General features: G+C 32.1%; 1 protein-coding gene across 1 annotated transcript in view; it reads right to left on the reverse strand.

The window, feature by feature from the left end:
- Positions 1-8,834, reverse strand: part of LOC141458594 (protein APCDD1-like) — a 1,087,769-nt gene extending 1,078,935 nt beyond the window's left edge. Inside the window, exon 1 of the mRNA XM_074136827.1 lies at positions 8,592-8,834. Within this exon, the coding sequence (XP_073992928.1) occupies positions 8,592-8,643 (52 nt within the window). The 5' untranslated portion in view covers positions 8,644-8,834. The remainder of the gene's footprint in view (positions 1-8,591) is intronic.
- Positions 8,835-16,864: the final 8,030 nt, after the last annotated feature.

Raw genomic sequence — 16,864 nt, forward strand, 5'->3', positions numbered from 1 at the left:
TGCCGACCCCTGGTCTAACCGATAATCACAAATTTGGTGGAAATGCCCACAACACATATTTTTTTGTTCTTTTATTAGCCTTTTTAACTAATGCACATATGCAAATTAGCCAATTTACACAATGAACAGAAATATATCCTGAACAAATACGTAAAAACTACACTTTTTGGCCACTTAGGCAAGTACAAAGTACAATTAAATAATATTAAAAACATCTAAATTTATAATTACATATGGCACAAAACAAATTTTAGAAGTTCTGTTAAAATGATACAAACTTTTGTTAAATTTTTGGATGATAAAAGTGAAAAAGAACATATTAAGAATAATTATACTTTCTTGATGAAGAAACAATTAGAAAAACCAGGACGCTGGGGTGAGCTTTCATACTATTTAATGGAGAAGAAGAACAGTTGATTTCTATGAGATGTGTAACCACAATTGTCTTATCATTAATTGATAATTGGAACCTCAAAAATAGCTATAAAAATTATAGAGAGAAAAAAGAGAAATTAAATATCTCAACTTGACTTTAGGCGGGCTTTATGTCTAACTACCAAATTAGGTGTCGTGGACGGAGGCGACTAGCAAACATACTTTACTGTAAATTTCATTTATTAACCATTAAATAAAATCCAAGATCTAAGTACGGGAATCGAACCCAGTACCACAATACATATTAGCTTTGCAGGTCTCACCTCTAACCGCTCGGCTACCGTGGCGCCTATCTCATTTGACTCTCTCTTACTCAAAGTGCTGACTTTGACAGAAGAACATTTTAACTACACCTGAAAATGCTCAAAGAAAATTTTCTTTGAAAAATCTCAGAAAAATACAAATCCATTCCATAAAGAGGTACTACCCTCGTTAAACTTTTTCACGAACCCGAGATTTTAGCGTAATATTCAATCCTCTTTTAAAATAATTAAGGTCGTACAATACACGCGAATGTCCTTTTAGTTTTAGTATAGTATTCAGGAAAAATGTTTCTAATAAACGCTGAAGACCAGAGGGCAGTTGATAACCTCCAGGCTAACCTGGCTTGCGAGCCACAGGAGGCACCTTTGAAGGCAAAGTACATGCTTCACAAGTTGAGTGAAGTACATTATTTGATAAATTAAGGAATAAGTTTGATCCTTTACATGAAAGATATTGATCACTTAAATGTGTGGCAGGAGGTTTCCACTTTTTTTGGTAATTAAACGCACCTCTCCCAAAATTACCAAATAATTATTAAATCTTCTTGTTCGTAACAGATGTAAAATTAATTTTTAGCCATTTTGTGTATGCTTGAGAACATCTAAAGCTCTTAACATTTGATTTTTCTTAGAAAAATCACTCGGAAAACGACTTATTTCCCGATATTAAGAAAAATACTAGCTTTACTGCCTTGGCAATATTTTTAGTAGAATGGGGATGAAAAAATACATTAAAATGGCCTATCGCGTGCTCTTCTTTCTCTTTGATAACAAGTTAAAAAATTGAAATATGTTTATTAAATTTTAATAATATGATTAATAATAAATTAATAGATTTTGAAATGGCCTAGCACAGGGGTCGGCAACCCGCGGCTCGCGAGCCGCATACGGCTCTTTTATCCAAATTGTGTGGCTCTTCAGCCTGTCCAAAATAAATTGTATATTTCAATTTTATTGAAACAAATGAAAAGTTCATTTATTAAAGTAAAGATATTTTTTTCCAAAAATGATTTTAAATGTGATAGGTTTGAAATTGAATAGAATTATATTAAAACAAAGTACGTAATTATAAAAGACTGCCACCATTTTCATTCAAATAAAGGTTTAGTTATTATTTATTCGTTTATTTACTTTGAATATGTGAAAATAAATATATAAAATTGTCAAAGTTGACGATCAACCCTTTTTACCACTGTCCTACCGAACAGTTTTAAAACATTTAAAGGTTGTTGAATATCATAAAATAATAATTTGCAAGTTCAAATGATCTACAGAGTTGTTTACACTATCATCTCTGCGGCTCTTGGTAAGATTTATTAAAATTATTTAAGGAAAAATGGCTCTCTACTTAAAATAGGTTGCCGACCCCTGGCCTAGCACCTTTAATTTTGAAGATATCGAATTGCGGTTTCCGGTTTCTTTCATAATTTTGTATACTCTTTAAAACAGTGTATATGAAAATGGCGGTCAACTGCAAACCCTTACTTTTGGTCGCGCGTCAGCCGCGTATGCGGGCAGAAATCTAAAATCAAGTCACATTCTGAAACTAGAGGTGACGGGCAACAAATTTTTCCTCTACCATTTTTCGCTCAGATCAACCGTTTAAGCATGAAATGCATTTGAGCCGTCTTAAAATGAACACCCTGTATAATAAATATACAATAAAATGACATTTTTCTGTTGAGGTTGAAATATTCGATCACAGAAGATCCTCAAAAAGGATAACTCCTTTGAAACATCAAAGTAGAAGAATTTGATATGATTTCGAATATCTGACAGCAATACTTTCCTCATCTGGGATGAAAAAATAAACTTAACATGAAGAGCAAACAAATGATCAAAATCTTATTTTGAAATGCCATAGCGCAAAACTTGTAAAAGTCGTTCATAAATATCAAGAAAAAATTAGATAAAAAATATATGAAATAATTTAAGTTCTGACAGAAAAAGTTGATAAAAAAAAAAGAAACGATAAATGAATATAAAATCAAGGATAAAATGATTATGAAGAAAAGGGTAAAGAAAGGATTGGAAAAGAACATACTTGACAATCAGGAAAGATGGAAGTTTTGCTGGAGGAATGAGAAAAAAGTAAGCCAAGAAGAACATGCTGACGTACAAAACGATGGCATAAATATCTAGGAAAATCTGGGTAGACGGCTGGGACACACTATTCAGGAGTTCGGGTATGTAAAGACAGCAGCGAAATAGCATTACAGTAACCACAACAAACAATTCGATCTGTGTTAAGTGCATTAAATATCTACAGTGTTATTTCTTGTTTCTTTGTTGAAAAAACAATAAACATTCAAGAAATTCAGTAACTGAATGAATTCATGTCAGTAAAATTTGCGTGTGTTATTATTTAAAATGGAGTATCAAATCCTACTAGATGTATGAACTTCTGCCGCCTAGAATACACGAAAATAAAGTTTAATTTAAAAATGAAAACGTAGAGACCGACAGCCAGTAGTAGTGAGGGCAGTCAGTGAAAAAAAGAGGTACACAATAGAAGGTTATGTCAGATTGACCTAGTTTAATTAAAACCTTTCAGCGCCGGGAATGCCTTTAGGAACTTTCATTTTTCGCAGCTTACATAGCCGGTTATTGCTCAAAATCCTAATATTTCGTTCGCCGATAACACCGTAGAAATCTCCCCACAAATCTAGACCTACTTCTGCGTGTCAAACGTTTTGTGAAAAAGAGTTTAATTATAGATTGCTTTATAAATTCTAACGAGTCAACGAATCAACCCGTCATTCAGAAAATAAGCAGACTAGTTCCCCGAATCCTCACTGAAAGTTATTGGTATAAAAAAAGTACACCAATTCTTGTACATCAGTTCTGGTCTCTGTCGCAATTCATGCTGTCCCTACACCGGAGTACCCATCTCCCAACATTTTCTTTTGACCTTGAGTGTACACTGGGAGCTCCAGAATGTGTCATAACTAACTTCTACCAGTACGATAAAAGCATCCCTGAATCGGCAAATAATGAATACTTATCGGCAAAACTAAATGCCAGGTTCCCAAGTGCGTACTTCCTCTACACTGATGGGTCTAAATCCCCTGAAGGGGTGGGATGTTCAGTGTATGACCCGCAAACCAACCTCAGTAGACTATATAAGTTACACCGCCATGCCTCAGTCTTTTCGGCTGAACTCACTGCCATCAATAAATGCGCAAATCTAGTGGCCTCGACAGAGGCACAAACAGTTGTCATACTTTCTGATAGCAAGAGTGTGCTCAACAAGCTTAAATGCCCCGGGCATAAAGCCGATTTCACGGTGCTCGAAACTGTCCACCTCCTGAAGAGAGCGGGTCTTAGCGGAAAGACAGTTCGATTGATATGGATTAGGGGCCACTCAGGGATAACTGGCAATGAAATTGCAGACTCTAAGGCAAAAGAGGCAATACGCCTGGAGAATCTAAAGCTCGAGAAACTGTTACCTTCAGATATAAAGAACTTCTCTAAACGTTCCTACTACAGGGCATGGTCTATAGATTACGAAAAATCAAATTATGCCAAAGGTAAATTTTACACTTCACTGCAGCCGACAATACCTAAAAAACCGTGGTACTCTGACTTCGCAGAAGGTAGAAAGTTCACTACTACTTTGATACGACTGCGCTTCAACCATAACTTCTCGCCCCACCATCTCAGCCGTATAGGAATTTCAGTCCCTCCAATTTGCTCTTGCCCTTCTGATACACTTATAGACGCCAACCACCTGATCCTCGATTGCAATAGTCACCAGGATGATAGGGACAAACTGTGGAATGCAGTCATCAAAGCGAAATGTCCACTTCCTGCCAACCTGCATACCATCCTCACAGAACCAATATTCGAAACGTATCTGGCTATTTTCCAATTCATTACCAAAAACAAAATCAAACTTTGAAAATAAAAATAAAAAAATAAAACATAACAGCAACTAAAACAAAAATAATTATAGTACTCATAACACATCCCATTAAATAATACATTAGTACATCCCTGGCTAATCTGCACAGACAGGAAGCCAACAAACAAAAAAAAAAAAAAAAAAAAAACGAGTTCTAATCAATTTAAATAACTCACAATAAAACTACCTATAAGAAAATATCACGAAAATAACATCTAATTTTATGGTTAAAAGTTAGTGGCGAATAATCTTCAAGATCTGCCAAGCCCAGAGTGGTAATAGACTATAGAGCAGCTATGTCAAAAATTAAATCATTCCACTCATTTTAGCCGTCGTGTCACGCGTTTTCCCGTTTTGAAATTTCATCTATCATTGGTAGTTGACTTATCAGTTTGGGTAGAGAATATGTTTTCAAACAGCAAACATAGCACTCCTTCCTTTTATAATAAATAGAATGAAGGAATCTTCATCTTTGTTCTGTGGTTTATCTAAACAATCTAAATTTACTTCATCACCAATTTATCTTCATTTTCAACGTGCAAACAACGAACGGGCCAATTTTTATAATACTTTTGTACTTCAATACAGTTTTATAAGAAACCTCAAATGCTATTTCACAGTTGTGTGATTGATTCTCCAATATGAGGCAGTTATCTTTAAAATACCTATGTGATTCTTGGTTTCTGATAATAAACGATTTTTAATTTTTTAACGTTTTTTAATTTAAGATGTCTACTTAAATTTAGTTTTAAATGTACACAAAGTCAAATATATTTATTTCTTAGATTTATTAAGATTCTAGACTAAATTAATTTTTCATGCATTTTATAAAAACAGTTTTATTTTCTATATTTAAATATTCGACTTTTCTAATTTTTTGTTATTTATTACTTTTTATCTATATTTCTTCTAACTTTGTACACTGATGTCTGATAATATCAATTCCGTAATTTTGCTTGAAGTTAGTACTATATTAGTACATCTTCTGTCCACAATTTATAGCATAGAACCGAAAGATAAAATTAGACGATTTGACAGGCTAAGCAAGGAAGTTAATTGCCCGAACGCAATGTATGTCGCAAAAAGAGTACAGAAAGGAAATAACTAAGTAGTGAGACCTTGTGTAAAATAGGCAGATCCATGGCGCCTAAAAGAGGAAGGCCATCTCCTTCACTGCACACTTTGAGGAGAAAAAAATCTGCATCAGCGAGACCACCAGCTAGCGTCAGAAAAGATGGATTAGATCATTGGCCCTTATGGGATTTGAAACGAAATATATGTAAATTAATTGGTTGCACGGGTTATTTTTATGCAAAGTGCAATTTAAATTTTTGTTTCAACAAAGACAAAAACTGTTTTTATAATTATCATAACCAATAAACTTTTTTTCCCATAAATTTTACATTTGATAATCCCATCCTCATTTTACAACAAAATCAATTTTTTAACATGATGTTGCATATATGATACATAACATAAATTTCATTTTCCTGAAAATTACAAGCGACTAATATTTTTTTAAATATTTTTTCGTTGTTTTATATCAAAATATAATATTAAAAAAAATAAATTAGAAAGAAATAAAAAAATCATGCATTAGAGGGTTAATTCAAAATAATCGTAGATAAGGTTTTTTTTTAAAAAAAAAAAAAAATAGTCTTTCGGCATTTGAACTTTTTGTATTTGAATAAATGTCTATTTAAAATTTAAAATAAAAATGAAATTTCATTCGTGGTTCCGTCTAAAAATCTTATTATTGCCAGAAGAGAAACTATTTTAAATTTTACAAGAAGATTACTCTGTTTTTTGAACCGTCTCTCCATCACCCACCTTATTTTTTTTAAAAAAAAATTAAACTTTTTGAATAACTTTTTTGTGAAACATGTACATGCAGATAAGAGAGTTTGAAATTAATCACTAGACTTTTATTTAAATAGAACTTTTTAATAATCACAATTTTTTTTTTTTAAATACAATATTTATCTTTAAATAATTATAGTCGACTTTCTGTCTATAGTCTTTAAAGCCTAGTTTAATTCGGCTTCCCTTCGTAGATTTTAATTGATGTAGTTTATACTAAGAAAAGATAAAATGGAAGGCACAATCTCCAAAGTTTGTATTTGACAGATTCAGAATTGTTTCCCTGGTCAATAGTCAGCACCACTGTCACTTAAAGGCGGCCATCGTATTCCCATCATATCTACTCTACTAGATTTCTTCATTTGAGGTTATGTGACGGATTGTGTATTTGTATCCCTACTAAATGCATCCTACAGTCAAGAGACCTATCATTCGTAATGTGAAAGCTAATTTGGCAATGGAAAGAACTTCAGTATACAGGAACAGATAAAGTTTTGTATTTTCAATAGGGCACGCATCGAAAGTTGCATTAAGAGTAAAAATGGAATTAAAATAAAATTTAAATATAATTAGTGGGTACATTTTGCAATTCTACTAAATACACTGTAAATGTACATCCTGCCCTAATATCTTGTAAAATCCCACATGTTTGAAGGGAACACTGTCTACATTGGATAAAGTTTTTATTTGCCGAGTAGATTAAATGAACAGAGCCACATTATATATAAGATACTATTACGTAATATCCTCTGAGTCTGTATGTTGTCAGTATTATTGCAACGATGTGATTAAATTAACCTTGATTCAGTGTTAGCAACAAAACCGAACAACTACTTGTACAGGAACAAACTATAAAAGTACACAATCTCGATTGTTGGACGTGCCCAGAATATTCCGATACATTCTGTAAGACCTCGGGCCCATTGTCTGCAGATGGGGAACTTTTATTATAGAATGGTCAGCCTAATACCTGTGAAATAAGGTTCATGTGTGTTTGTGAGGATATAATAGAAAAAACAAGATTTAGCAGGAAAATATTTATTTCTGTAAACCAAGTACACTTTAAATTTAGTTACATTAGATTATTAAATGTACAATTTCAATTACTAAGTCAGTAATAAAATTTTACTATGATTTATAAATACAAATGCCACTTTAATATTCAAAATGGCTCATATTTTTTAAGAAAATGTTTATTTCTTTGAACAGATCTAATGCTTTATTTAAACAAAAAAATTAATAAGAATTAAAACTATAATTAATGCAAAATATTTACCCGGTTAAATACTATTTACTTTCTTCTTTATAAGTCATTAACAAATAAAAACAATTTAAAATATGGAAGCTGGGTTAAAATATTCATTAAAGTTGGAAAAACAAATTCAGAGATCTAAAATGTTCCTGTAAATTGAGGGGGTGCCGAACAAACTTTCCTATTGTTTCCTTCTTTAGTCTTTTCTCGCCTTCATTAAATTCAAGTTTCTCTTTTTCCAAATTTAATTTTTCGTGTTATTTTTCTTGATTTTTAAGTTATTTTGAAGAAATTTCTATTTTCAAAATCCTGCATATTGATTAAACTCGGCTGATTATAGGTTATGATGATCCTAATTGCAACAGTAGAACTTATGATTTCTTTGTCTATGGGACAGTTTTGAGTGACAGTACGACCTGTAGGAAAGCAGTGTGTGTGTGAGTTAGCAATTATAAAAACGATTTGAAGAAAATTTTTCAAATAAGGATAGACAACTCAAGAAATTGTGTCATTTTTATAAATTTTTTGTTTTTTAGTTAAACTAATTTAATTTAGCTTAGAGTTTTTGGAATTTCTCATAGAAATGACTGATATTCGTAGCAAAGAATTCCTTTTCTCTAGGATATAGAAGTGCCAAGTTTAAAGTGTGTCACACGTACGGCGAGTTCATTAGGTTTAGCATTACGAACAAAATTATACTTTTACTCGTTTTCAATAAGTTTCCATTTGTTTTAAAATATTCGTTAATGAAATTTGTCTCAAATATGTGAAGTATTTCACAAATATGTAAAAATGTAACACTTTTTCATTATTACATAAGTTTACATACTATCCAATTTATGTTGTTTATTTTGGCTTTAAAATGATAGTAGCTTACCGTGAGCTAGAGTATGGACGAAGAGCAACAAACATGTCTGCAACAGAACCATTTTCCCGAAAATCACATATCACACAATGAAGAAGACGAAACAAACACCATATCCGCTAAACGACCGTGTTTAAGACGTGATTATTAGAAACAGTAGCAGTAATGGGAACGGCGAGTTCTATGGAGGTACTGAGCCTCCGCCCGGTGGCGGCCAACGCTCGCCCGTGCCACCCCCAGTCGCCGCCTTTGGCTGCCACCTACAGCGCCCACAACCGATCACCCACCACAGACGCCGTTGCTATTGCTAATACACAGTGTTCTTTTTCTTTCCTCCACTTTGTACGTACCTCTCGTCGCATCTGCCACGGCTGCCGACTCTTGTCACTTGAAAACATTTCACGAAAACGAAGCCGTTTCTTCTAAAAAAAAATTCAAAAGAATTGCCTTAATTTATAAATGAATTCAAGAATCTTTTAATATATTGTACAAAGAAATCTTGTTTTCATTTGTTTGTAAAATGGGAGGAATGCGTTGCTTTGTAACTGTTGGTAAGTTGCAGAATTTACTCCTAACACTAAACTTTTAACTTGGACTTTATTTGTACAAATTAGAAATATAAAATACATATCGAATTTAGCTTGAGATTTAGTGCCTAGACCCTCGCTCAATTCCCAAGGCAGGTTCCTCCTGGAGACTATCTAGGCTATTAGGGAACCTTCAGAAAGCCCTCGCAAGCTACTTACTCCGAGGGGCAGCCCGGTGCCTCGGTGGTTCTACCATCGACCCTGTCACCCGTTGACGATTTCTGGCTAAAGGGTCGCCTGAAGCTTTAGTCCAGCGTTTCTCAACCTGTGGTACGCGAGTTGGTGGTAGGTGGTACGCGAAAAATAATCAATAATGGCAGACATAAAAAATTTAAAAAATGAAAGCATAAAAACGTTTTTTCTAATAATACATAAAAATTGTTTTCATTAATAATATATTATAGTATAGAACAATATAACAGTGAAGTTGTTAATATGTTCAGTAATAAGGTTGGTCTGTCTCAAGGAGAGACAAGAGAAAATATAATAGCACATTTAACAGGATTAAAATTGTCTTTCATGGAGTATTGTCCAAAACACGAAAACACAAATGATAATTGGATTTCAAACCCTTACTATAAAGAAAATTTAGGAAAAGCTACATCATTATCAATAAAAGATAAAGAAAATTTAATAGAATTATCATGTGACAGAACTTAAATGAAAACTATGTAAAAATCTGCTTAAAGAGAGTGATTACAATGAGTAAGCTCTATCCAAGCAACATTAAATTTAATTGGTATTTACAGGTAGTTGAATACTTAAAAGAAATTAATTTAGAAGATTTGGGCACAAATATTATAATCCTAAAGAAGAACTTTGTAAGTTAATTAATAATTTTGAAGAGAAAAATATGTACGCAATTTTTAATTATTTAAAAAAAGTTTTTTAAACTAAGATCTTACACTTTACAAAGTTTATAAAGTGAACATGAACTTGGAACTCCTTTGAATCAGATACATTGCATCTCTATCAAATAAAAATAATAATAATAAAATAGCACACACGGAATAACAAATTTCACGAAATACAATCATTTTTTCGAAGTGGTACAATTTAGCATGATGTACTACCAAGTGGTACGTGAGCCAAAAAAGGTTGGGAAACGCTGCCTTAGACTTTGAGATAAGAAAGAGGAGCAGCACTCTGAGATAGCTTCCTCTCTCACGGCCAAGGCAACTCTCCATAAACCCCCAAATTCTACTCCAGATTTCTGACTGACTTGGTTGGCTGCTAGGAACAGTTGACCACTGGTACGATGAGAAGGTAGAGTTCAAATGTCCACTATCACATTTAATTATTACTGCAAAACTACTTAGTAAACGAATATACATAAACGAATTAGAAACAAGTGTAACATTAATTAAGAATTAACCCTTGGAAGGAGAGCTCCAATCGGATAGCCACTAAGAATTACCCAACTCTTTCCACGCTCCATATTTTTGAACTAGGTAAGCCTTGGAAGCGATACTCTCCATCCTATGAAAACTTACATCCATAAAAAGAGTCAACGTTATTAAGTTACCAAATAACAAGAACTCTTAAGAAGAAATAGTCTTCACTATATTCAGTTACTGTGCCGTGTAACACGCTAACGAAAAGTCAGGTACACTCGTATTACTTTACAATCATTACAAGTCGTGCTCGAAGGTCATTCATTCAATTAAGTAATTTTAAATTTTGTTCATTGTGAGTAATGCTATGAAACAGTGAGTTGTCCTAATTTTAATTTGAATATAAAACAATTAAATATGGTTGTGATTAAATTAGAACATTTTCAAACCAATCACTATTTCACAGCCCACTCAACCCAAAGCCTGAGTGTTTGTACAGTATTAAAATATAATTGGTGCAGAATTCACTTGTAATTTAATTCAAGACCAAAAATACAATTAATAAATAACGCTAATTTCCTAACAAGTAAACATGTATTTTTGAATCTCAGATTCAATTACACAAACAGTAATACAATAAGTTTGACAAGAAAAAAAATATTACAATTTAAAAAAAAAAACTAAAAAATCAACTTAATTTGTATAAGTTACAACTGTTTCAATATGCAAATTTTATAAAAGTCAGACGCAATTGGCTCATGAAGTAAACGTTCCACTTAGCTCTATAAATTCATTCATCTAACAACCAAAAATCAACAATTCGTCCAAAACATAGAGCTTACTGAAAAAGTTCTCTCTCTTGAAGTATTTACGTATTTTCCTTTCAAGTCTACAACATAATTTTCTTTTTCTTTTAAAAACTTTCTTAGAAGGAAACTATATGAATATCCTTCGTAAAATATTTGAAATATGGAAACTTTTCTTATTATAACCAAGATGAAGAGATCATTTTTTGTAACTACCGATATTTGTTAATTGAACTGCGGCACCGCTGTTTATGCTAAGCCTGGAGTGCTCTTCTTGGGAATTGAGCTGCCATACTAGGAAATCTGTATATTAATTGAATGACTACACTTAATCGAGTTAAGAAAGTTTCGTAGCATAGAAACACCATAACTGGCATTAATTAATATTAATATTGATTCAAGTGATATTAGAATAATTATAAATTTAATTTCATACTCAAAACCCCTTAACTTTGGGGATTAAATATAATATTAGGCCAAAAGACCTAAATATTAGAATTGCGGGTGAGTTGGAACCATACAAACACCAAAAAGTTGCATAAAAAATCAGGATTTTTTTTTTATAAAATACTTTTTTTTCTGGATTAGAATCTACGGAGAAATATAGAAATTAGAATTTTGGAATTAATTACTTTTAATTTCTCTCACTTCTAATAAGAATAAAAACTATTATAATCAAGCAGATTTTAGATATCAAGTTTTCAGCGAAATATCCATTTTCAGGCACTCTGAATAGGCAAGTGGTTTTTATGTATAGGTGGAACTGAGCTTTCCTTCAACGTGCTATTTCTGTAAATCGTTCTGTCAAACCATCTGTAATATGAATAAAAAGTAAGATACAAATTTTCAAATTTGTACAAAATCGACTGACGAAATTAACACTTTAGTGAATTTTTTTTTAAGTTGTGAAATTTTCTCAAAACAGCTCCTATATTTAAATAATATTCATTTGAGTTTCCCTTATTTTTTTACAGATTTTCACGAACATATGGCTCTTTAGATGCCTGTAAACTACTAAATACAATCAGTCGCCAAGATCTATAATTCTGCTTTTTCCCAATTTTTCCAGATATATTCGTTTTAAAACAGTTCTTAGGGTTGGGCTGGGATAGGCTTCCCTTCCTGAAAGGTGTCCTAAGGCTTTTTGAACTGAGTAATATTATAATAGTACTTTATGCGTCATTACATAGGTACCAATTACTTTAGGGCCGAGTATCGGATCGAGAGAATGAACAATTAATAATAATAATTTCTATTAATAAAAATCAGGAAAATAATGAACTCAAATTTCATTTAAAATAAAAAGTTACAAGTGAAATAATGCAATGTGAAAATTAAGAATAGTCAAGGACGTCCAAATTATTATAAAATAAAGTTTAAATAATCAGTAATTATCAAATACATCGATGAGAAAATAAATAAAAATATAATTCCATAAAAAATAAAATACTCTAATTTTTGAAAATAAAATTTTCTATTAAAACCTGATTAATTTAAAATTAATTTAATAAACAGGAATTACTTACTATTTGCAAGTTCAAACCAGTTTCAATATTTACTTTACTATATAAACCACCCAAATAAAGTAAACTCTATATTTAGGAAAATCTTCCGAGTACCTTTCTTAATACAAATGCATTCCATTTATTAGCAGTGAAGTGCAAGAAATAAAACAAAATAATTGTTTCTTTATTTCAATATAGCTAATATAGTTACAATATATTATACAATTTCAATATAGTTACTACTGATTTATATTGTTGAGTCCATAAACGAATTATCTATTTGTTTTAATGCTATTTAAATTTGATTAATTGAATTATTTATTTGTTTTTAAATTATCTCTTCGTTTCAAATTTTGTAAAACAACCTTCTTAATATCCCCCCTCAGACTCCTAAAACTTCTTCGAGCGCCCTCTCATCCTGCGGGTGAAATTAAATCAAGAATCCATCCCAGCTTTGCCAATCTATTAGTAAGTTACCCCCTAGTTCCTTCTACTCCAACTTCTTCCTCAACGTGATCACTATTTGTTCCTACTGACCACGTAACCTTCAACTTCTTTTTTCCCCTCCATTAATTTAATATTCATTATGGCAATCAGAAAAATAAATTGTATTATTGAAATTCGTTATTTAAAGATTTCCTAAAACGAATTTATTACAGATCAAAATCTGAATCACAGTAAATAAGTGAGAAGCCTTTAAAGGAAAATAGAAATTTAACTTTAACGTTATTACCAACCACAATTTTAGATTAACCCTCAGGACAATAAAGGTTTGAATCTACTGTAAACTGAAGTCTGTTTCATGACTATAGTAAAGTCCAACATTGAAGTGAAATTATGACTACTATTGTTGCCTCTGTTAACATCTAAGGACCTAAAACGTTCCCTTCTCTTTGATTAGACTAACTCTATTCACTCCATTGAATGCCCTGAACTTTGGATAACTAGAGTTTTAAAATATTATTCTATGTCAAAGTTTGACTGGAGTTTTTTTTAAAATTATTATTACAATAAAATCATTTTCAATAATATTCTATTATTGAGAAATACAAGTATTGCTGCACTATTATCAGATCATTGGTCTAGCTTTTTTAAAAAAAAAAAAAAATGGGTGATATTCTAGGAATCTGCCAACAGATTTGGATTAAAACTAAAATATATATATTTTTTAAGTACTTCCGAAGTTTTACATTTCTTTACAGTGCTGTAGAAAGCTGAATTAATGAGTGAAGGAAAATATTACAACGAAACTTCATTTCTACGTTGTTGACAAACATCCAAGATCATGTACTATGCAGCTCCAGCATTTTACTTGATTTCGAATTGTTATTTGATATTTATCCAGTAAAGTATTGCAATAGATTTTTAATAAAACATACTCCGAGAGCTGGAAGAGAATTATATAATAGTGGCATCCATGACGGTGGAAATCGAAGACACATTGGGCAGTCATTGCTATGTCACAGCTGGTCCATTTTACTGCAATCATTTTGTCGTTATGGGAGCCATTATCACGCCATATCTAGCGCAAGTTCATAGTTTCCTTTAGTTGAGGATATTTTATTACGCCTCCTTCCGCGTAAACTCGTCAATGGTAAAATACCCGAACTTGGTGAGAAATTTCACTGTACAATCCTATACTATTAAAAAAACCGAGTTAAAAAAAGTACAGTAATTCAAATTTTTCAGGAGGGCTTTAAACCAACCACTAATCAGCATTCTCATCATTTAGTACTTGGCAACATTGCAATATTTCAACATCCCACCTAGTTCGTCCAACTATAATGTAAATATAGTTTTATGATGTGTGATTATGTTAGGATATAATTTTCTTAATAATGTTAAAAGAACCCAATTAGTGGTTTACTCTGCCCAATCTTGCAAGACTGCCTGCATAAAAAAAAAGTTCGTGCCTTCTGAAGACGATTTTTATACACGGATCTTAATCATGATCCTCCTACATTTAAAAAAAAAAAATGTATTTAAATAAGTACAAAATTAAAGGAGAACTTGTTAAGTGGATTTTACCAAAGTCCTTATGTCAGCCTAAATCTTCTTTATTTCTTAAGACGTTTTTGACCACCCTGGTTGCATCCTATGTGTGTATAATTAGAGTTTATTGTTATTTACAACCATGTTCTTAAAAAAAAGTCGCTCATCCAACTATTTCAAGAATATTTTGTAGAAAAACTATCATAAAATTCTCTGTAAAATACTTGCTTAAAAAAATGCTAGTGACTTAAGAGATCTAATAAATTAATGGGAAAAAAAATCACCTAGTCTCGGAAAACAGTGAAAACATAAAATAAGAAAACAGCTAATGGAACAGCTTAACTAAAATGGTACATAGTTATCTAGAAGTTAATAATAATTGTAATAATGTACAGGCAAGTAGGAAAAACTAGATGAGTTTTCTAAAAACAATAAAGAGAAGTTCTATTTTTTTGAGAATTGAGAAAACAATTTAATAATTTTCAATATGCAAACTAGAGGGCGCAGCGTATTGATTTAATTTAGGATTCGATGAAAGAATGGATTTGCTAGGTATTATCTGTGTTAGTAGACTGGGCCTTCGAGGCAGTGGTCGCCCAATATTAATTACCATTTTGATCTTCTGGGCTAAAGTTGAGAGTTTTAAAGAGCGCTAAGGACTTAGAGTGCTCAAGTTAGAATATCTCAAGATTTCGCTGGGCACTTATTCATCAGAATTGTATATTTGCATTTCAGAGCTAGTCTTGGATGAGAAGTTTATTTCTAAATTATTTTTTATAGCTATAGATTCAGCAAATTCAGATGAATTGTAACTTAAGCTTAGGTTACTTGGGCCCCCCCAATTTAAACTAGAAAGGAAAATGGCCGTGGTTAACATTTACAATGTTAATTCTCGTTTAGCTCCTTTCAAAGCGTAGCCCCCAGCTAGTTTATACCCCCTGAGGCCTGTTTGACACATTTCTACTGACTACTAATGGGGCAATGCCGCACTCACTTGTAACGCCTAAATTAATAAAATTACAATAATGAAGTAAAGTTTTTCAGGAATGGCGGCATTTATTGCTGTTATTTAGAGTTCAACCTGCCGGAAATCCAGCTCTATAATTTCATTCTACATCCTGCCTACCAAGACTCTATTATTGTCCAAAATGTTGTCTCATAAATTCGGTTTATGCTCCTCTTTTATGAATTAATTACATTTTTACCTCATGAATGTGGAATGCATTTCGTTTGTAGAGGATAGCCTTTACGAGTTCACACAGAACTTTACAAAACCTCATGCAGAGTCCAAACTTTTAATTTCTATTTCTTTACTTTTATGTAAAATAATTTTAGCGCTTTACACAGATTTTTCAATATTTTGGGACCTGATTTCCTCCAAATTAAGAGTGGATAATTGCTATTAATTTGCTGGTAAATTTTTATTTTACGTGTTTCGGAGCATCAATATCTTGGGATATTAATTTCGAAATAATTATGAAAATGTGATTAAATATGCCGTACTGGATGGTATCTTTGGTTGTTTATTGTATCTCTGACCCTTTTTGGAATTTCATTACCAGTTTGATGTAGCGAATTCGACTTCACTTGTCCGCCCGCATTAATATGCTGATAGACAGTGTAACCTCAACGCACTGAAGGACGTCAGTATATTCCTAAAGTCTACAGTTGTTATTCTGATGCTCTGATAATAAATATAATCTAACTTTCTTAGCCTTCATTCCTTCATTTAGAGATGCCAGTTAAAATTAGATGTCACCTTGAGTATGTCAACAGTAATCTTAACTTTTCTTTAACTTTTTTTTTGTTCCTGACCAAAGAAATAAAACTTTCTTTATAAGATATAAGGGATCTTTTTTATTTAAGACAAGGACCGTAAGCTAATGCCGTAGTTGCAGAAATGGAAACATACTGCTTTAGTTCAAAAGTTATTGTCATTTTCTAAACAGGCCACATTAACAATCGCTTGCAGCAGGATTACTCTAACTACAGTAAGATCTCTTCCAAAACATTAGGTCGCCTAATTGTAAACGTAGAGTGACTTTTAAACTGGTTATTTTG

The sequence above is a fragment of the Rhodnius prolixus genome, unplaced genomic scaffold (genome assembly GCF_049639745.1).
Source record: "Rhodnius prolixus isolate KJV_2025 unplaced genomic scaffold, Rpr scaffold_1, whole genome shotgun sequence".
Classification (NCBI taxonomy): Eukaryota; Metazoa; Arthropoda; class Insecta; order Hemiptera; family Reduviidae; genus Rhodnius; species Rhodnius prolixus.